Source organism: Pelodiscus sinensis, chromosome 21 (genome assembly GCF_052426305.1).
Source record: "Pelodiscus sinensis isolate ZL-2025 chromosome 21, ASM5242630v1, whole genome shotgun sequence".
Taxonomy (NCBI): Eukaryota; Metazoa; Chordata; order Testudines; family Trionychidae; genus Pelodiscus; species Pelodiscus sinensis.
Window position 1 is genome coordinate 6,817,526 of NC_143072.1, and position 21,284 is coordinate 6,838,809.

Consider the following 21,284-nt stretch of genomic DNA (forward strand, 5'->3'; position numbering starts at 1 on the left):
TTTAGGCTACAGGACCTTGGTTTAAAATTTGTTTTAAATATTTTATTAGTATGTTGCTGAAGGTTATAAAAATCACGCCACAAACTTGCTTCCAAATTCTTCCTTTCCTTTTTATCCATCTCTGCTGTAATCTTTCCTCCCCTCTCCTCCCGTTGAAGAAAGTTCTTAAAGGGATAACACCCCTTTTCTTTGAGCAACTGAGTTTCTATTTCTTTACTTCTGACTATTTGATAAGCTAGTTTTAAGAGAACCCTCCAGAAAAATCAGTACCCTAATGAGATACAAAATCCTTTGTTATGACTAAAATCTTTGAAAATACATTTTTTAACATAAATATATGGTGAAATTTCATCAACATGTCTATTGCTATGGAAATCCCACAAAATAAATTAGTGTTCCCCTTTTTCTAAAAGCAAAGAGCATTGTTATGAACACACTAAACTTCTCTGGCTGATTAATTTAAAATATTGTCTTTGTTCAGGGCTTAAAATATGTAGTGATCTGGAATGGTTACATTATGAAGGCTTAAGAGTACATTTAAGATATGCAATCATCTTAGAAATACCAATTAAGAAAATGTAATCCAGAGAAGAGCTGTGTCCATGTATCCTATAATATTTAATGTTATATTCAACAGGACAGCTGACTTGCCTTTTCTACAAAGTTGTTGCGAATAAACCTCTGACAGACTGCAAGGTACATAAAAATGGTGACTGACATTTTTTTTTATTCCCAAATTTAGGGCTTTTAATTAGGTACCTTCTGCATGTCCAGTCTTCACAATGTGGCATGCAGTGGAAAGCATGCTTTGTTTTCTTTAGAAAGAAATTTTAGAAGAGTGGGGTTTTTTTCAAATGTCATTTGCTACATTTGGGTTGAGGGGTTTGTCAGGAAGAGGGTGAACAGGGAGGGGAACCATGGAGAGGGTGAGACTATGGAGGGAGAGAGGATGATAGATGACAGATACTTCTTCCTGTATGCTGCATGGAGCATACTAGAGAACTGTTATCATAAGGCAACAGCATCCAAATTGTCACTGGCTACGTCTAGACTGGCATGATTTTCCAGAAATGCTTTTAACAGAAAAGTTTTCCGTTAAAAGCATTTTTGGAAAAGAGCATTTAGATTGGCACGGACGCTCTTCCGCAAAAGCACTTTTTGCAGAAAAGCGTCCGGGCCAATCTAGACGCGCTTTTCCGCAAAAAAGCCCCGATCGCCATTTTCGCGATCGGGGCTTTTTTGCGGAAAACAAATCTCAGCTGTCTACACTGGCCCTTTTGTGCAAAAGTTTTGCACAAAAGGACTTTTGCCCGAACGGGAGCAGCACAGTATTTCTGCAAAAACACTGACAATCTTACATGGGATCGTCAGTGCTTTTGCGGAAATTCAAGCAGCCAGTGAAGACAGCTGGCAAGTTTTTCCGGAAAAGCGGCTGATTTTCTGGAAAAACTGGCCAGTCTAGACACAGCCACTGTGTTTACATCTACACTGGAGAAAAACGTTCTTCAGCAGTGAGTCTCAGAACCCAGGTATGCTGGCGTGGGCTGGCAGGATGTGTTCTAAAGAGCTCAAAAATGATGTTGGAGACCTACAGGCTCAGGCCACAGGGAGGTCTCCTCACCAGGGCTCAGAGCCCAGGTCCACGCCCAAGTGGGAAGGTCAATACAGGCAGTCCCCGGGTTACGTACAAGATAGGGACTGTAGGTTTGTTCTTAAGTTGAATTTGCATGTAAGTCGGAACTGGTACATATTGTAGGGGAAACTCTAGCCAAACATTTCTCCAGAGTTCAGTTTTATTCTCCCACATCTCACTTCCCTCAGTCCTTTATTCTCAAGCTGAGGTGTCTGCTGAGAAAAGCCGCTCCGCGTCTCCCTGGTCTGCTGGGGGGGGGGGGGGGGGGGAGGCGCTAGCTTCGCGTCTCCCTGGTCTGCTGCGGGGAAGCAGCTAGTGCAGGGTTGCTTCACCCCGTTTGTAAGTAGGGATCCGATGTAAGTCGGATCCATGTAACCCGGGGACTGCCTGTACTGAAATTTTCAGTCCTGTAGCCCAAGCCCAAGTCTGCTGACCTGGGCTCTGAGACTCACTGTTGCTGCTATTTTAAGTGTAGCTGCACCCATAATGTCTATACTATGGCTGGCTGCATGCTTCCCAGCTCAGGTAGACAAACACACCTAGCTCTACTCGAGCTAGCTTGCTAAACATAGAAGTGACTTGGGGACAGCACAGGTGGCAGCTCAGGCTAGCCGCCTGGTATATCTACACGACAGAGTTTTTCCGAAAAAACTTCACTTACGTCCACACTGCATTCGCGTTCTTTTGAAAAAAATTGAAAGAACGGAGTTTTTTTCTGACATTGGTAAACCTGTTTCCACAAGGAAGAAGCCTTTTTCCAAAAGAGCTCTTTCAGAAAAAGGCGTGTGTGGACGGGGAAGAGGAAGTTCTTTCGGAAGAAGAGGAAAAAGGAAAAAACACAGGTGCCCTGGTGACCACTGTGTCCATAGCAATCACAGCTTAAATGCGAGAAAGCATCCATTCAGAGTGGACGCTATCTTTCGAAAAAACAGATCACTTTTTCGATGCACATTGGCAGTGTGGATGCTCTCTTTTGGAAGATGTTTTCGCAGAAGATCTCTTCCAGAAAAGCTTCTTTCGAAAGAAGCCAACGGTCTAGACATAGCATGGCATACCAACCTGGACCCCTGGGTATGTACTTGGGTGGCTAAGCAGAGCCGCTCTCTGAGCTGTCCTGGGTGAAGTTGCTCTTTCTAGAGCGTTAGTTCAAGCAGAGCTTGTGCACTTCTCTTTCCGCAGCATCAGAACAATGGTTCCAGCAGCAAAGTAGCTGCATCCTCAGTCAAAGGTGGATGTGCACCCCAGCTTTCTACGGATTGGGTGTCCATGTGGATAAGCACTCTAATGCCTTTTCTCGGTTTGTCCTTTCTGGGTTTGCATGAAAACTCGATGCCCTGCTTGAATGACCTTTTAAGTTTAATAGAAATGCCAGTCAAAATATCACATGCCTTGTCTCCTATGATGCTCTGTCTGGCTTACATAACACTCTTGCTTAGCCGCTGTCTGCATTGCATTCTCTGCTGTATTTATAAGCATGAGATTTGCAAGTGCTGTTTTGCCAGGTGCTGTGGCTGTTGCAAAAATGTTGGTAATCATCTTTTTTTAGGAACACGGGAATTGTGACACAGATATCATCTCTGCCACAGAGCCCAGTACCACATTGTTCAGAAGAAGGTGCAAACAAAACATAGTGACCAAATTTAGAATAAAGGTCGAAGTAACTCATTAACTTCCACCAGTTTAAAATTAGCTTCTGCCCTGCAGCATGAGGGCTTCTATCACTTATAATTAAATGTCACCTCGGATGTTCTCATTAACCATAGAAATGTCTAATCTGTTTCTGAATCCTTCCCAGCTCCTGACCTCACTGGTTATCTGGCGGCAAGTAGTCCCACATGTTAATGAACCATTGTTTTAAACCCTATTCTCTTTCATCAGCTTTAAATTGCATCATCATTCAGTTTCAGTGCTTGCCCTTTTGTGTTGTATTACTACAGTGTTTCTTTTGGATCACCCAGTGCTTGCAATCAAAATTAAGTAGGGACTCTGTCCTTACTAGAGTTTGAAGCAGTGACTCAACCGAACTTTGCCCCTATCACTCATGTTCCCATGTGAAATAAGCTAGGAAAGATTTTTTTTCTTAAACGTAATGTTGAAAAATGGTTTAGTAACATGGCAAAAATGTAGTGGAGCGGGGACCCACGTCCTATTGTTACAATCATACCAATTTAAGCTGGAAGGAGGGCTTTTTCGATTCACATATAGTGCATTAACAGCAACATTCCTCACCTGCATTGGCATTTCTCAGACTTGCCCTTTGGTTCAGAACTTTCTAATGCCGATCAGTCAGCGTCTGGGATGCTAAGAAGATGAGCTATGGATGCAGAGTAGGAAATGAGCTTTGCAGAAGGGCCAGGCACAAGTGCCCTTCCGATGGTTCCTCTGCAGAGTTTAGGGCCGTGAGAGCTCAGAGCGAAGATGGTGAAATCTTTTGAGAGCCTCGCTGGTGTTACTCCTCAGATTTCTATAATTTTGGGTAAGGATGAGCAAACTGGTTTAGAGAGAGCAAGAACTCCCAGAAAATCTTCCATCAACCCAAGCTAGAAACATCATGGTTTTGTGCACACATGCACTTGTGGTTCCACAGTTTGCAAAAGCTTATTTTGTACTTGAAAGCACTTCCATGCTTCCTCTTAACTGCAGCAACAGGGATAGGCAGCAGATGTAGTCAACATTCCCCCTAATCTTTTCCACCCATGTGTGGAATACATTTTTGAATGTGCACCAAGCCATGTGCCAATGTGCACCACCAATACAAACACAAAACCTAGCTGTGGGTGCTCTGCTAATCAGCTGGGTGGCATTTGACTCTCTCCTGAGCAGCCTCACAGCTGTACAGTTTACAGGGCACACTGGATGTGATCCACATCTTGTTAGAGCTAGGAATGCTGACAGATCCCATTCTCAGACAATTCCCTGCCCATAGCGAAAAGTTACAAAAAGGGAATCTAAACTCCTGGACACTTAGCAGAAGCCATCGATGTATAAACACTCTAGTGTTCACCAGGGTCGAATTTTGTGTTCAGTTATCAGCATCTTTATTCTGTTCCCCTGCATAGGTGTAAAGAATCAAAGAATAACAGAGCTGGAAGAGACCTCAGGAGGTCATCGAGTCCAGCCCCCTGCTCAAAGCAGGACCAACCCAACTAAATCAACCCAGCCAGGGCTTTGTCAAGCCGAGACTTAAAAACCCCTAGGGATGGAGATTCCACCTCCCGCCTAGGGAACCCATTCCAGTGCTTTATCACCCTCCTAGGGAAATACTTTTTCCGAATATCCAACCTAGACCTCCCCCACTGTAACTTGAACCCATTTCTCCTTGTTCCGCCATCTGAGAACAGCTGAGAACAGCTCACTACTGAGAACAGTCTCTCTCCATCCTCTTTGGAACCCCCCTTCTGGTAGTTGAAGGCTGCTATCAAATCCCCCCTCACTCTTCTCTTCTGCAGATTAAACAAACCCAAATCTCTCAGCCTCTCCTCATAGGTCATGTGCTCCAGCCTCCTAATCATTTTGTTCCATGAGGTGTAACGATAGTTCGGAAAAGGAATCCTAGTCTGCACTATCTAGTCCGTGCCGCATGTAGCCGCGGGCACGGAGTCCGCACTAGCAACATGCAAATGAGGCCCGGGAAATTCAAATCCAGGGCTTCATTTGCAAGTTCGTATGACTACATTAACCACCCTAGTTCGAACTAGGGTGGTAGTGTAGACATACCCTCAGAGACTAACTGAAGTGTAGGAGCATAAGCTTTCGTGGGCAAAGACCCACTTCGTCAGATGCATGTAGTGGAAATGCTACTTGCTAGCCTGGGGTCTCTCTGTGCTGTAAGAACATTTGCTGTGAAACAGGAATATTTTTCACCTCAGCAGGATGACCAAGCAGTAAATTATATGAGATCCCCTTTACTTTTACTGGGATAGACAGTAAATATTCTGCTCTCACATGCCATCCACAAGATTAGATTTACAGCCATGTGGCAAGGATAAAAGTGAATGATCGATGGATCTCAGGACAGAATTGTCCAGCAGATGCAAACTAACGTTGCAACAAAATTTTATTGTATTGTGAAATTTGCTGATGTGATTGATATGGCCTGATATGCACAAAGCCAGTCAGCATAAAACCAGTCATTTCTTTCTCTCTCTCTCTCTCTTGTGCGCGCTCTCATCCTTTTTTTCCAACTTTAATAGTGCTTTCTGTGAAGGAGTTGTCTAATATGTGGAAAGAGCTATTTATGAAAATATCTCTTGTCCCGTATTCAGCTGTAATCCTCCTCTCTGGTTGCTTCCTCGTGCATTCTGGTGGTTACAAGTTTGGATCTGAGGTAAAATAAAAGCCTTCTCTACCATTGCTAGGGCTCAGAGTTGTTGACTCGAGTCCCACAACTTGAACTCGAGTCCGACTTCAGTCACCTAGGTGACTCGACTTGAGACTCGACTCGGGTTCATTGTGTGTGACTTGAGACTCGATTTGAGACTTGCTAATTTTGTTAAATCGACTTGGTGAAAAACTTGTCCGAAAATGCCGATATTGATGGCTTGTACAAATGTGACTTGAGATTTTTTAAATTAAGACTTGAGACTCGACATGGGACTTGACTCGAAAGTGACTTTAGGGACTTGAGACTCAACTTGAGACTTGAACTGCAGGGACTTGAGACTCGACTTGGACTTGACAATGACGACTTGAAGACAACACTGCCAGGGCTACCGTGGGAGTTGTTCAGATTCCACAAGCCCATGTCTGTGCATATGAAGCGTTCTGAGGGCATTTCCCAGCTTGGTTTTACTTCTGCACTGAACGTTAGGCAACTGTGTTTCCACTATATAAGGGGGCTGTTTGCGGATGGTGCAGCCTATGGTATCCATTTGAGCAAACCCACAGATGCGCTAAGTTAAGATCTGCCAACTTACATGCCAACTTCCTCATTGTCCACCAGTAACAGTCGTGGGTCAGGGCCGAACTCTGGTGCTGACAAAGGGATGAGCTCACAGAGGACAGTAGCGTCTTTGCCCCATAACTTATATTTCAGCATGCGTGAGAATATTTCTCAGAGCGGCACTGTCGGCTGCCCAAACCACAGCTGGTAACTACCAGACCACACAGTCTGCACGGAGTGCAGATCGGACCCTTTTTGCTGCAAGCGCTAAGGATACAAAAAATAAAGCCGCTTCCAATATAATGGACCCCTCATTATTTCTGCTGCTTTTAACAAGTTCTCCATTGGCCCCTCTAATTAGGCCCGAGCTGAAGCACTGTGGTTTTAAAAAAATCTTTTCTTTCCTTCAGCCCCAGGAGAGAACAGAAGTGCCAGGTGTTTTCTTGAACGAACACAGGAATATTTGTTGACTTGTCAGCCTGTCAATTACAAACCATTGCGGTGTCCTCTGGAGGAGCTGAAGAACAATCGCACATGGCTACAGCCAAGTGTTGCACTTGAACCAGCTGCTCCTTGTGCCGGTGAGCACAGGCAGAATGCTGGAAGCAGGCCGATGCTTAAGTCTGAGTTAGCTGCTTAGAGACGAATGTGGTTTTTTTTATTGTGACTGCTGTTTATCATGGCTGCAGCCATGATGTCCTACTAGCTTGCCTTATGAGTATTGTGCGTGTTAACAGGCCTGGTGTCTGTTGTCCCAATCTCTATGCACGTGTTATAGGGGGCAGATGGAATACGACAGGAACGGTGCAGGGTGACTGCAAATTAATAGCAGGCAAATCTTAAATCACTTGGCTTGGACGTTTCTCTGAGCAGCCACTAAGGGTATGTCTACACTACCCTCCTATTTTGAAATAGGAGGGTAATGCAGGCATACCGCAATTGCAAATGAAGCCCGGGATTTGAATTTCCTGGGCTTCATTTGCATAAGCCGGGCACCGCCATTTTTAAATCGCGGCTGGTTCGAACCCCTAGTTCGTGCCGCGTGTAGCCGCGCGGCACGGGGTTCGAACCAGCTGGGATTTAAAAATGGCGGCGCCCCCCTTATGCAAATGAAGCCCGGGAAATTCAAATCCCAGGCTTCATTTGCAATTGCGGTATGCCTACATTACCCCGCTAGTCCACTCAGTCCTACTTTTTGTTCAGCCAATCACTCAGACAAACAAGTTTGTTTACAATGTCACCTGAAAATGAGAACAAGCATTCACATGGCACTCTTGTTGCTGTCATTACATGATATTTACATGCTAGATGTGCTAAAGATTTATATGCCCCTTAACACTTCAGTCACCGTTCCAGAAGACATGGTGATGACAATTCAGTTCGATACCAAATCAAAGTAGTGCTGAAAGATGTGTGTTGATTTTCATAATATGAATCAGATACCCTAAGCAGATGGTTGGTTTTCTTATCTGGTGGTTCAGGTTCTATAATTTTCTCATTGGAGTGTTGCTTTACTAAGACTTCTGAAAGCATGGTCCACATACCTTCCTTCTCAGATTTTGGAAGTCACTTTAGATTCTGAAAACCTTGGGTTGAGTGCAGTAGCTTTCTTTTAGAAATCTTACATTAGTACCTTATTTGTGTGTGGTCAAATCTTCGGTGAAAGTATTCTTTAAATGAATAACATATCCGAGACTACTATAACGTGAAACATATAGCAGAATGTGGGTATAACAGAAATTGTCTTCCAAGGAGTTAAGTCACAAATGGAAGCACGTCCTTTGGAATGGTGACCAAAGCATAAAGGGGCATACATGATATTCTAAATATTTGTATCTCCTTTGTAATCTATAATGGTCTTGTAGATGATCACCTGTTCACATCCTGTAATAAATGTATTAAGATTGGTTAGGATCAAAGGCAGCATTAATTTAATACCTGCTACATCTCAGTGGGACACTATATGCTGGCCTTGCAGGGAAACAGATTTAATTATCTGAAAGGTCTCTTCCATTTCTAACTACTTTAATCCTGTTCTTCATGCTCCCGTTCCCAAACTCAGGTGTGTCTGTTCATGTAACATAAACCTGCAGATTGTCAGTAAAGAACTTGGCTGCAGAGTGAAAACCTCCCAGCTCCAGCACAGAGAAAAGTAGCTAAATAAAAATCCAGCCATAAAAGCAAAGCTCATTTGGAACAGTCAGTTCTGAAACACTGCGAGGTACTTCTGGAACTGCATAAAAACTCACGTGCAGATGTGAAGTGCAGAGACGCCAGTTCAAGTTGACACTTGAGTCGAATGTTCCCGGGGAAGAGAAAACGCACAGGAAAGCCAGCAAGAAGCATTGCAAACATTTGCTAAAGCTGTTTGGCCGTAGGTCACTAAATTCTTTTCCTTCTGGCAAATCCCAAAAACCAAACAGAAAGAAACACACTAGTGCAGCAGCTTAAGAAAAAGGCAAATTTCTGAGCATCCATTTATGGTAACACTAGGTCGGAATGGTAGCTTTACTTTCAATGATAATGTTTATAAAATTACTAGGGGGCTGTGCCCTCTGCTCGCTATGCTTGCCTACCCCCTCTCTGCCAGGGAGGGCCTGGGGGTAAGGCTCTTCTCGCTCCCCCCCCATCGCCGTTGAGGGTTCAAGGCCACCCTGGCCCTGACTTTTCTCCCCTGACCTCTCTACTGGGGAGGTCCTGGGGTGGCCCTGGCCCCCCAACCCTCCTGGTCACTGGGGAGGGTCCTAGGCCACCCCGGCCCTGTTTCTTCTCCCCACCCCATGCTGCCTGGGAGGGCCTGAGGTGGTCCCGGCTCTTCTCCCCACCCCTAGCCACAAGGGACGGTCTGAGGCCATCCTGGCTCTTTGACTCCCCGCTCCACTCCCGGCCAGCCCCGGCTTTTGGGCTCCCTGGCTCTTATCTGTCCTCACCCCAGCCATCAGGAGAGGGGAGCCTGGCCAAGGCCATGCAGGGCCTGGCTCTCCCCCCAGTGGCCAGGAAGGTCTGGGCCAGGGCTGGTCCAAGGGGAGTAGAGAGTTCGAATTCTGTGGCCCCTTATTCCAGAATAACCGGCTTGGTAGTGTGGATGCACTACTTACAAATTCGAACTTGTGGGGGTTATTTTGGACTAAAGGCCCTATTGTAAACCAGGCCTGTAGTCCTGCTTTTAATGAGGAATAATGCTATTGTGAGCCTGAAATAACGTTCTTGTGCTCCAGTGCCGCTCATTCGAACTAATTGGTTGTGGGAGGCCTCCCACAGCTCCACCGAGGGCTTCCTGGGGCTTTGAGTCCACGTTAATAGACCCTGCCTCAGACTCCATTCAATTCTTCCCCTTAGTGAGGATACCAAACTTCAGATTTGTAAAATCGGGTGCCCAGAAGTTGAACTTAGTAAATTCAGACTAATCTCTTAGGGTATGTCTACCCAGAAAAGTTATTTCGGGATACCAGCGGTATCCCGAAATAGCTACCCCACGTCTTTTGAACACGTTCACTATTTCAAAATATAGCAGATGCGCTATTTCACCATCCCTGTAAACCTCAATCTACGAGAAGTAAGGGATGGCTCAGAATTTGGCACTGTGTAGACAGCACCCAAATGATGAAATAAGCTATTTCGAAATAGACTTGAAATAAGCGACGCAGTTTGCATAGCGCGAATTGCGCAGCTTATTTATAGTTTCAGGTGCTGTGTAAATGCACCCCTAGTGTAGACATGGCTTTAGACAGTCATATTCCCTGAGGTTCCTTAGTGGGAAATTTTCCCCAGTGGTGCTGGCTATATTTGGAGCTAGGACACTAGACACATGGACCATGGGTCCAATCTAATGTGGCAATTTCTGTGTTCCTAGGGGCTTGTCATGTAGAGCATAGGTCAGGGGTGGGCGATAATTTTTGACCGGGGACCACTTCAGAAATGTTTAAAGTGGTCTGAGGCCACCTCAGAAAGGGCGGGACCTCAGGTGGAAGGGGCGGGGCCAGGACACTTCTGTGCTTCCTTGCCCACAGATCCTGATTGGTCAGGGGGTGGAGGAGCATTTGAAGTCTTTGTCTCCCCCCCCCCAAAGAGAACCACCAGTTATTCTGAACAGCTGGTGGTTCCCTCAAGGTGCCTGTGCCCTGGTGGTAGGAGGAGACTTTGCACACATCCCTGCAGGCCAGTCAGGGCTTGGGGTGGGGGAGCATGTGGAGTCTCCTCCCACCCTTTCCCCATCCTGCAAGGAGTGTGCGGTGCTTAGAAGCACCTTGCAGGGCGGGAGAAGATTTTGAGCATTCGCCCCACCTCCAGGCCAATCAGAAGGTGCGAAGTCTCCTTCCGCCCTGCCCCTTTTCAGCAAGGCGTAGGTAATACATGAGCTCCGCAAGAATGTGCTCCTTTACACTCTTGCAAAGTCTGATAACTTGCCCTTTACATGTGTGCTCAGCTTCTAACACGGCCACACTCCAGAATGTGTCCTGTTAACCCACGTGCCTTTTGTGTCTTTTCTTGCTGCAGGTGCAAAGAGCTGAAATATGCAAAGAATCTGCCCCAGATTTCCATTATTTTCATCTTCGTGAATGAAGCGTTATCGGTGATTCTGCGCTCAGTGCACAGTGCCGTCAATCACACTCCAGCCCACCTCCTGAAAGAGATCATACTTGTGGATGACAACAGTGATGAAGGTAAGAAGGGCAGACCTCTTTAAGAAACTAAAAACAGTTGCTTCCTGCAGGGCACAGAGGTTCAATATGAAAGGAGAACAGTGGCTTTGGGATGAAGAGCTGCATGCGTTGGAAGATCAGGTGCTGTTCAGCATACAATTCTACCCTCTCATTACTCAGAGGCCATTCTGCAAGCTGTCATGGTAGACGCAGAACCAAAATCAAATGTCATATTAGACTTCTGAATGAATTTGCAAAGCAGCCTGTATTGCGGGAGAAAAACAGAAACTATCTCAGTGGCTTGAAAGGAGACCAAAGAGCATTAATGAATAGTTACTATTACTGTAGTCATTATCAAACACATTGTAAGAGACAATCCCTGCTGCAAAAGATCAAGTTCAGATGCTCAAAAGTATTTGGGCCCTGACACCTGTTGATTTCAATGGGGGTTAGGCTCTGAAATACCTTTATGGATCTGAGCCTTGCGATGTGGTAGCGTGGTCTCATGCACTGATCACCAAACTGGAACTCTGGAGTTCTGCAACTGGCTCTCCCCCTGGCCTAGAGAGTGAGCTTAAGAAAGCCATGTCACCACTCTGCACCTCAGTTTTCCCATCTGTGAATTGGGGACAATGGCACTGATCTCCATTTGCAGAGCAGTGGGAGACTTCTGGGTGAAAAGTACTGCTTAAGAGCTAGGTGGTGTTGTAAGAAATACACAGGCAAACAGTAGAAGAGCCAACAGAGAGAGTAAGCGACTTGCCTATGGCTATGCAGCAGATCAGGGACTAGAGGCTAGGTTAGTAGTAAATGGCTCGATAGCTCTCATCACTGTCTTCGTTTGACAAGTGCCCCTCCCTCCGTTTCCGCTATCAAGCCATTTACTACTTAGGTCTCCTGTGTCCTATATATTGAACCAGTCTGTTTACAATTTCTGGTGATGCACGTTCTCTTCCTGCCTTTGAGATCCTGAGTCTCTTTGGATTTTTAATGGGAGTTCTGTGGTGGTATTTTCAAAGTCCAAATTATTCCTCCATCCTGATTCTATTTACACAAATTACAAAAATAGCAAACCACCAAATCATGTTCAGTCTAAAAAAATATATTTATTTTGTAAAAACTTAATGAAGACCCACAGAGGGTTAAATCATCATCATCCCCCCCCCCTTCCCATTTCTGTTGTATATGCTGACATAGTAAAAAAAATTGTGGGCTCTACATCCTGCGATACATTACAACTGGAAGTGAAGCACTCGGGGGATGACAGCTGATTTTCTGTTCCAAAGAAGGCAGGGAGGTTGCACTTACTGCGTGACAAGATAAAACTGGAATAAAGTAAGCATCTCAAATCTGCACAAATAGGCCCTGCAAGAATAAGCACCATAGAAAACTGATGAGTTATAATAATTGCCAGTGGGCAGGGAGGAAATGTGCTCAGCTCCTCAGCTGATAGAAGACAGTAACACTCATTGGTGATTTACACAAGCAGGGCATTTCGCTCCTCTTGTGACCTCTAAAGAAAGGTGAAGGTGATTTGTGTTTGCAGGCTGTGGCATAGCCTCTACTTTACAGGGGAAAACGATATTTGAAAATATCGGAATGAAATCCTGCATGCACCCCCCGCAAGTTCCACTGCATTGACTGAACAGAGAGTGAGTTAAAGGTGCACCCATGTGTATTCATTATTTATCTTCAATAGTGCCTGGCATGTGCAAAGAAGTATGTGGCTAAACAATCTCTACCAGCCACTCAGTATGCAGCAGAGAAGCTAATATTGTAACAAATGCTGTTGGGAAGCTCGAGAGACACTTCTGAAAGGAATAGGACAATGAAACGAATCCTTTTTAAAAAACATCGCTCCCTTGAATAGCAGAGACTGCAGCTGGCAATGAGAATACAAAATTAAATAACTCTCCTTCTTTGTCTGCTGCTGAGATTAAAAGGCGCCATCTTCATCAGCATCTGCCCAGAAGAAGATGGGGCTAACTCAGGCAGGTCAGAGGCTGGGTAGGAACCAGAGCATGAGAGAGAAAGAGAGAGAGAGAGAGAGAGAGAGAGAGACTGAGTTTGGTTACCTTTGGTGCCCTTAAGAGCTTTAGAAACAGTTGGCTTGTTTCACAATTTTGCTGCTTTGTCAAAGCACTCCAATTTACATCACAGAGCTTTGCAGCATTGCTCAGTCGGAGTCGCAAAGGTAAGCTGTATAACCTTCACTCTGCCCTCCCACAAGATGCCAAAATAATAATAATTAATTATACAAAGCAACATATGTAGCTGAGCTCTACAAATCACGATGCAAGAAGCCTCAGTGATAGAAGATAGTTACTCAGAGCAGGAATAAAATCTTAGGAGCTACTCGTCTAATATGACAACAAATGGATATTAGAAAAGGAGTAAGGTGCCGAGAGGGAAATAATTCCACATTCCAAACTACAGGTTATAGTCAACACTTCTACGGGAATCCTAAGAGTAAACAGAGGGCAGAGATAATGTTATCTGGGTATGACTTTGTAGTTGTGTAGAGCTGGTTTGTTAAAGGAATAGGCAACTGCATTTCTGAGGAACTGTATGAGAAGGTGACTTGTAGATATATGGCTTTAACACTAACCTCAAGATCCGGGTGCCTAACTTCAGATACCTGCAAGGAGCCTGATTTTCACAGAGCCGATGCTCTGAACTTTTAAAAAGTCAGCACTCTTTCAGGCATAGAACCCCCAAAGTGAGGAACCTAAAATTGCCAGTGGCCTTTGAAAAGTTAGGGTTCTGTTTCCTGGTTTTCATATTTTGGAGTTTGGTGTGTATGTGTATGTCTGTATAAAATACAAAGGAAAAAAAACCCACCCAAAACCAGACAACCCCTGCAACCCTACATTAAGATGGAGTTAAGTTTGAGAGTATATCTCAGTAATTTAACAGTTGACATTACATGAATGTTTTAATTATCCTAAAATCAAGTGCAACAACCCTGGGAAATTGAGAGTACTATTACATTTAACAGAAATTCCAGCGTGCCGAGATAAGAAACACATAGTTCAAGCATTCATGCATCTTTAACTCAGCCTTCTGACTGATTTTTTTAAGGCACATTCGATTTTTCTCCATCCTAGTATCGCTACATGGCAAGATATACAATAAACATGGCAAACGACAAATTGTACAAGTGTTTTACAGAGCTATATCAAATGTACCAGTTCTTAATGTGTATACCTGATTTAGAAAACCAGTCAAAAACTCAAATGTCCTGCAAACTCCTCCCCTAAAGGCAAATGCTGAGGGAGTTTCAGTTTTGAAACTTTTTTTCATTGGCATTCACACTATACTTGTATGTAAAGACTTGTTTTGTATTTGCCGTTGGGTTTTGTTGCGGCTGCTTTATAATTGCAAAGACGCTGCGCCGCTTGTGTTTTTGAATGATAACCCATTTCCGAGGTCGCTGGCGGCATACAGCAGTATGCCCCTGAGACAATATGTTATCTCACAGTCACACACCTTGTTTGAGACTGTTTCTTAGCCATCGCCTGCCTTTCTGTGGTCTGTCTGTATAAGTGTTTATAATCGGGAATAATATCTCTTTGAAAAGAAAACCTCATACTCTAAAAGAAAACTTGAAGATAAAAGGCTACTTAAAATACAGAGGTACATTCAGTGATGCATGTGGCAGGTTGTAATTTACTTCAGCATAACAATATTTGCTGAGACTGGATAGATCCTTATCTTGCTCCACAACTCATTTCAGCAACGACAGTGCTGCCTTATGTGTTCTCTTGGGAGTTTGTTTTACGGGTTTGGAAAAATAGGAAGGTTTTAATAGGCTTACATGGAGTAAAGAGCCATGTTCCAAGTCTTGTTAGGCATTAGAGTTGCCTGAGCCAACACAAACCCCAAGGTAATTCAAATGTCTAATTAACAACAACTTGTTTAATTACAGCTAATATTATACTGGTTACTTTCTGGCCGGTTTAGAGTTTTACGGACCTTACAGTCACAGTGTACACAGTGACACAGCAAACCTTCTGGTTTGGTTTGGTTTGGTTTGCATCCCTCTGGGTGTTGCTGTGAGTTAGGGACTATTGAACCTACGGCTTGATGCATAATGCAGCCTACCAAGCCTAAGGCACCACATTTTGCTCAGTTTTATCCATGTTATAATTCACTTCCTGGCAGCTGCTTCCCTTCCCTTAGCTTCACATAAAAGATTCACAACCAAATAGGAGAACTCAGAGAGTTTTGCCAATTTCCAAGTCTCGTTACAAAACATTTCTCCGCAACTCTAAATCAGCCTAACTCAATCTAATCAGTCAGATGATCCTTTTCTTCCATTGTGTGTACTGTTCCTCTGTGTTTCTTGCACATGCCTTTGGCTGAAAATCAAACCAGTATCCTCACAGCCATAATTTTTGGTGCTAACCTGTGAGCCAGAAGTAACCTTCTCACATGACTATATATCTGTCCAAGCGTCCTCTATTAGCAATCCCATTCACAGCATAACTGATACCAGTTTCCAGGTCATATCTGAAGGCCATATAGCAACCAAAAGCAAACGAAAACAGTGAAATGGTTATAATGCTGAAATGTCTCCTTGAAATGCTGTGAGGTGTAGTGTTTTTGTGAAGCTAACTCTGGTCATCAGTGGTAAGATGCAAGATCAGAATGTTGTTACGGGTTGACCCTCTCTCATCCGCCATCTTTGGACCTACCCGGCGATGAACCAGAGAATTTGCCAAACTATGGGAGGTCGATATTGTCTAGTAGTATTACTAACACTTCCACTGCTAACAGGGCTCTTAGAATAGTGATAGAGATGCAGCCATGTTAGTCTGGTGTAGCTGAAACAAAAGACAGGACTATGCAGCACTTTAAAGACTAACAAGATGGTTTATTAGGTGATGAGCTTTCGTGGGCCAGATCCACTTCCTCAGATCAATATGTGCAAGAAAATTGGCACGACCATATATACCAGAGTGATTGGCAAAGTGATTACTTTGGTATATAAGGCCGTGCCAATTTTCTTCCACATATTGATCTGAGGAAGTGGGTCTGGCCCACGAAAGCTCAAACAAAGAACCCAAACAAAAGACAAGACAATGCAGCACTTTAAAGTCTAACAAGATGGTTTATTAGGTCATCACCATCTTGTTAGTCTTTAAAGTGCTGCATTGTCTTGTCTTTTGTTTGGGCTCTTAGAAGTAAATTTAGTAGTACATTGGAGCTAAATAACCACACAGAACACTGAGAGCCGGGACTGGTGGCTGTAAACAAACTTTATGGGACCTCAGGAAACGTGGCCACGCCCATGGTAAGTGGACATCCGGTTAATTAAAATCATGCTGAACCATGACTGTTGCTGGACTAGAGAGCTATAACCTGTATTACAAAGTGCACAAGAGAACCGATCAGTACTGCAGACAGTTCTTTGAGCTGTAAGATGTTTTCTCCTTTACGCCAATTAGCACAAAGCCTTCAAAATAGCAAAGCCAAAGGCAGGATAACCAATTTACGTGAATGCCAACTTCATAAGGGAGGCTTCTCTTCCCCCCACTTTGTTGAAGTCATTGAATTTCTGCTGTGCTATTTCCCGACCTTCCAAACTTATTATATAATGTGGCTCTGGGCTACACGACAAAGATTCAATATTTTGGGATAAAGCAGCTTCCCTTAATTTATATGACAGAGAATAAATTTGCTGTTACTGACCTAATGCAATAGCCCTCTGGATTCAGAGCCTAAAATTTGCATGTTCTGACAATGCCATGTTGGCAGACATTAAGTTATTTTCCTGTTTTGGAAATGTTAGTCATTAAATTGACTGCTGAATACAAAACATGCAAGATAATATTAGGAGTAATTTACCCTGATTTAGATTAAGAGTAGCTGCGAGTGCGACTTCTGATTTACCATCCAGCAGAGTTCACGGAGAGGGAATGCTGTGCTTCCGGTGTTGCAAAATCAACCTCTGCAGAAACTGAGCGGTGTTGGCAGTACGGGCGTCACAATCCTGGGTGCATGGTAGGTTGCACTTGAGTACAAGCCAGGCACGGCTTTGTATCTGAAAGCATGTGAAGGCCCCAAAATCTTAGGTTCCTACCAGTCCCCACCCACCTGTTAGGAGGAATGAAAATCTGGACCCTTGACTGAAACCGGATCCAGCAAAGGCCATGAGAGTTTTGCTGTTGACTGCAATGGGGCCTGGTTTTCATCCTTACTCTTGTACCTGAGTTTTACAAGTAGGACCTCTCTTTCTAACGAGCCACACCAGGACCCGAGGCCCCATCTCCATATGGATCATCAGTGTTAGTGTAACCCACACGCCTAGGCTATGTCTGCACTTCAGAGTTTTTTTGGGAAAAAAAGCCGTTTTTTTTTAAAGTCACTTACGTCCACACTGCAAATCATGTTCTTTTGAAAAAAAAAAAATCAAAGAACAGAGGGGTTGTTCCGACATTGGTAAACCTCTTTCTACGAGGAAGAAGCCTTTTTCCGAAAGAGCTCTTTCAGAAAAAGGTGTGTGTGGATGGGGACGAGGGAGTTCTTTCGAAAGAAAAGGAAAGAAGAAAAACCACAGGTGCCCTGGTGGCCATTCCGTCCATAGTAATCACAGCTGAAATATGAGATAGCGTTCATTCTGTGTGGATGCTATTTTTTGAAAAAGCAGATTGCTTTTTCGATGTGCTTTGGCAGTGTGGACGCTTTCTTTTGGAAGAAGTTTTTTCGGAAAGATCTCTTCCACAAAAGCGTCTTTCGAAAGAAGCCTGCAGTCTAGGGGTGTGTCTAGACTACTGAGTTTTGTCGACAAAAGTGGACTTTTGTTGACAAAACTATACCAGCGTCTACACTACCGCTGAGTTCTGTCGACATAACGTCGACAGAACTCAGCAGTTTTGTCGACGCTGGTATACCTCATTTTACAAGGCATAACACCTTCTGTCGACAGAGTTCTGTCGACAGAAGGTGTTATTGCCTGTAGGGTTGCGTCTAGACTACAGGGTTCTGTTGACAAAGCAGCTTGCTTTGTCGACAGAACTCAATGTGTCTGGACGCTCTTTGTCGACAGAAGTTTTGTCGACGTACCCTAGATGTACAGTGAGAAATGAGAACAAGGGAGCCCTGCAGCTTATGCTGGCAACCGGTTGGTGTTATAGCTCAAACAGTAGAAGCTCTTCTCCTAGGTTCCAGAGGTCCCAGATTCAAGTCCCCCTGGTGTTGGTTACATTAGCTGCAATTTGGTTAGTATTTACTTACCAAACGAATCTTCCGTAGCTAAAACAAAGGAAGAAGGTAGCACTGGGCAAAGGCCTGTAATTGCCCCTTGCCAATCCAGGATGTTTACATAAGCATCTACACTGCAGAGTTTTTGCACAAAAATAACCATTTTTGAATAAACACTCGCAGAGCATCCGCACTGCAAGTGTATTTTTGCACAAGAAAATGTACAGTAGATTGTCAGAAGACAGAGCCTTTTGCGCAAGCGCTACTCCTCTTTCTATGTGAAATAAGCCTTTTTGCGCAAGAGCTCTTGTGAAAAAAGGCGTGTGTGGATGGACACCAGGGGTTTCTTGCACATGAAACCCCTATTGGAAAAAGCACAGGTGCTCTGTTGACCATTCTGTGAGTGGCCATCAGAGCTTTCTCGCGCAAGAGCATCCATGGCAGTGTGGACACTCTCTTGTGCAAAAGCACATGGATGCGCTCTTGTGCAAGAATTTTTTGCGGACGATCTCCTCTGCAAAAAGTTCATGTGCAAGAAGCCTGAAGTGTAGACATAGCCCAGATGTATGGGGAACATAGATCCTTGGTAATACAACATGAATGGCTGACTTTCTGTCCAAATCATGTTAGAAACTGATGCTCTACATGTAGGGCTTTGTCTATCAAAAAACCTCTGCCTGGCTACATCTAGACTACAGGCTTCTTTTGGAAGAAGCTTTTTTCAGACGAGATCTTCCGACAAAACTTCTTCCGTAAGAGAGCGTCTACACACAAAACTGCATTGAAAAAGCAATCTGCTTTTTTGAAAGAAAGGGTCCAGACTGAATGGATGCTCTCTCGCACGTAAGCTGTGATTGCAATGGACGGAATGGCCACCAGGGCACCTGTGCTTTTTTCTTTTTCCTCTTCTTCCGAAAGAACTCCCTCTTCACTGTCCACACGCGCCTTTTTGTGAAAGAGCTCCTTTGGCAAAAGGCTTCTTCCTCATAGAATGAGGATTACCAACGCCGGAAAAACCCCTCTATTCTCTCCATTTTCTTGCGGAAGGAAGTGATGGCAGTGTGGACGTAAACTCAAGTTTTGTTAGAAAAACAGCTGTTTTTCCGACAAAACTCTGCAGTGTAGACCTACCCTCTCTTCCTCTGTGAAGCCACTCCCAGCAGTCACGACACCTGCGTAAAATATTGGTTTCCTATGAGTGGCTCAGCATGAAGCTAGTTGCCCCAATAATAAATGTAAATGATGCAGACGCTTCGGGTTGCGAGTGTTTTATTCCCTTCTGTCTCATTTCAGCATAAAAGACAGAGCCTCTGGCTGAGGGGAGGAGGAAGAATGCCAGAAAGTCAAGCTCATGAAAGCACAATTTTGATGTGCTAGGAAGAATGTGCAGAAGGAGAGGGACTTGCTGATCCCATTTCCTTCCCTTGCTCTGGCTAAGCCTGATCGATGGGGTTTACTGTTCACTCCTCTGTTCTCCATTGCTGTTTTCTTAAAGGACTGACCTACTTTGCCACTCATTTCTCAGCAGCTACGCTGGCCTGGTGTATTGCGTGAGCAGTGAGCTTTCTACAAACGGAGGAGAGGGGAGGGGAAATGGGTCAATAAGCCACCCATGGAAATTCCTAGATATCTAGACACACAGGGGCATTGGCCATAAGGGTGATATCTTGGAGCCCTTGAGCCGAGCAGACATGAGAGTCAGTCTCCAGCAATTTGTTATACCAAGGTGATGGCTACAGTCTGTCTTGATACATAATAGAACTTCATGCTAATATTGCACTTCCCATCAGTAGATCTCAAAGTGCTTTATAAAGGATGTAAATATTTGAAATATTAGGAAACAGAGGCAGAAGCGATTTGCTCAAGGACACCGAGCAGAACTAAGCACAGAACCTGCATATCCTGCATCCTAGGCAGTCCGCTACTCGTGACATCACATGGCCTCCCTTGGTTGGCAGGCTTTGATTGCAGTCATAATTGTAAATTATTTTTGTACAGTTCCCAGCATACTAGAGCATATGATTGGCACAAGGGAGCAGAAGTACCAACAATGTGAAAGATTATACTCTGTGTTGTGCATTTTATTTTAATGATTCTGCGTTAGTTTATTTTGTGGACAAATCAGATATACCACCATATGCAAGGTTTCATGGGAGAGGGCCAAGTCTCTGATAGAGTCCTGCATCCTTAAAATTCCTCTTATTCTGCAAAAAGGCACTGGTACTGCATTTTTTTAAAACAGAGAATCCAGTAGAATTCAATGGAATATTCTTTGCAAAAAGGGTTTTAGGATCCTAGCTTCAGTGTTTTGCACGTTATAACTCAAAACCAAACCTTATTTTGAGAATAAAAAACTCTCAGTACAATTTTCCCTTTTTTGCATGCAGGTTATATCTAGGCCAGATGCAAAACTGCCATGTGTTCTAATTTAGTTGGAAGCAGGAAGTACTAGAAATTTCCCAGGAGTGGCTAGTCTTATGGGTCTTCCAGTCCAGCTGTAAAACCTTAAGAGCTTTGGTCCCAATCAGGTGTGGATAAACACCCAGGCTACGTCTACACTGGCCCCTTTTCCGGAAGGGGCATGTAAATTTCACCAGTCGTCGTAGGGAAATCCGCGGGGGATTTAAATATCCCCCGCGGCATTTAAATAAAAATGTCCGCCGCTTTTTTCCGGCTTTTAAAAAAGCCAGAAAAGAGCGTCTAGACTGGCCCCGATCCTCCGGAAAAAGCGCCCTACTTTGAAGTAGGAATAAGAGCCTCCGGAAAAGGGCGCTTTTTCCGGAGGATCGGGGCCAGTCTAGACGCTCTTTTCCGGCTTTTTTAAAAGCCGGAAAAAAGCGGCGGACATTTTTATTTAAATGCCGCGGGGGATATTTAAATCCCCCGCGGATTTCCCTACGACGACTGGTGAAATTTACAT

General features: G+C 44.2%; 1 protein-coding gene across 3 annotated transcripts in view; it reads left to right on the plus strand.

Moving 5' to 3' along the window:
* The window catches only part of GALNT17 (polypeptide N-acetylgalactosaminyltransferase 17), a 381,950-nt gene that overhangs the window by 111,711 nt on the left and 248,955 nt on the right, over positions 1-21,284 (plus strand). For all 3 annotated transcript variants that reach the window (XM_075905117.2, XM_075905120.2, XM_075905116.2), the window contains exon 4: positions 11,013-11,179. In XM_075905117.2, the coding sequence (XP_075761232.2) occupies positions 11,013-11,179 (167 nt within the window). The remainder of the gene's footprint in view (positions 1-11,012; positions 11,180-21,284) is intronic.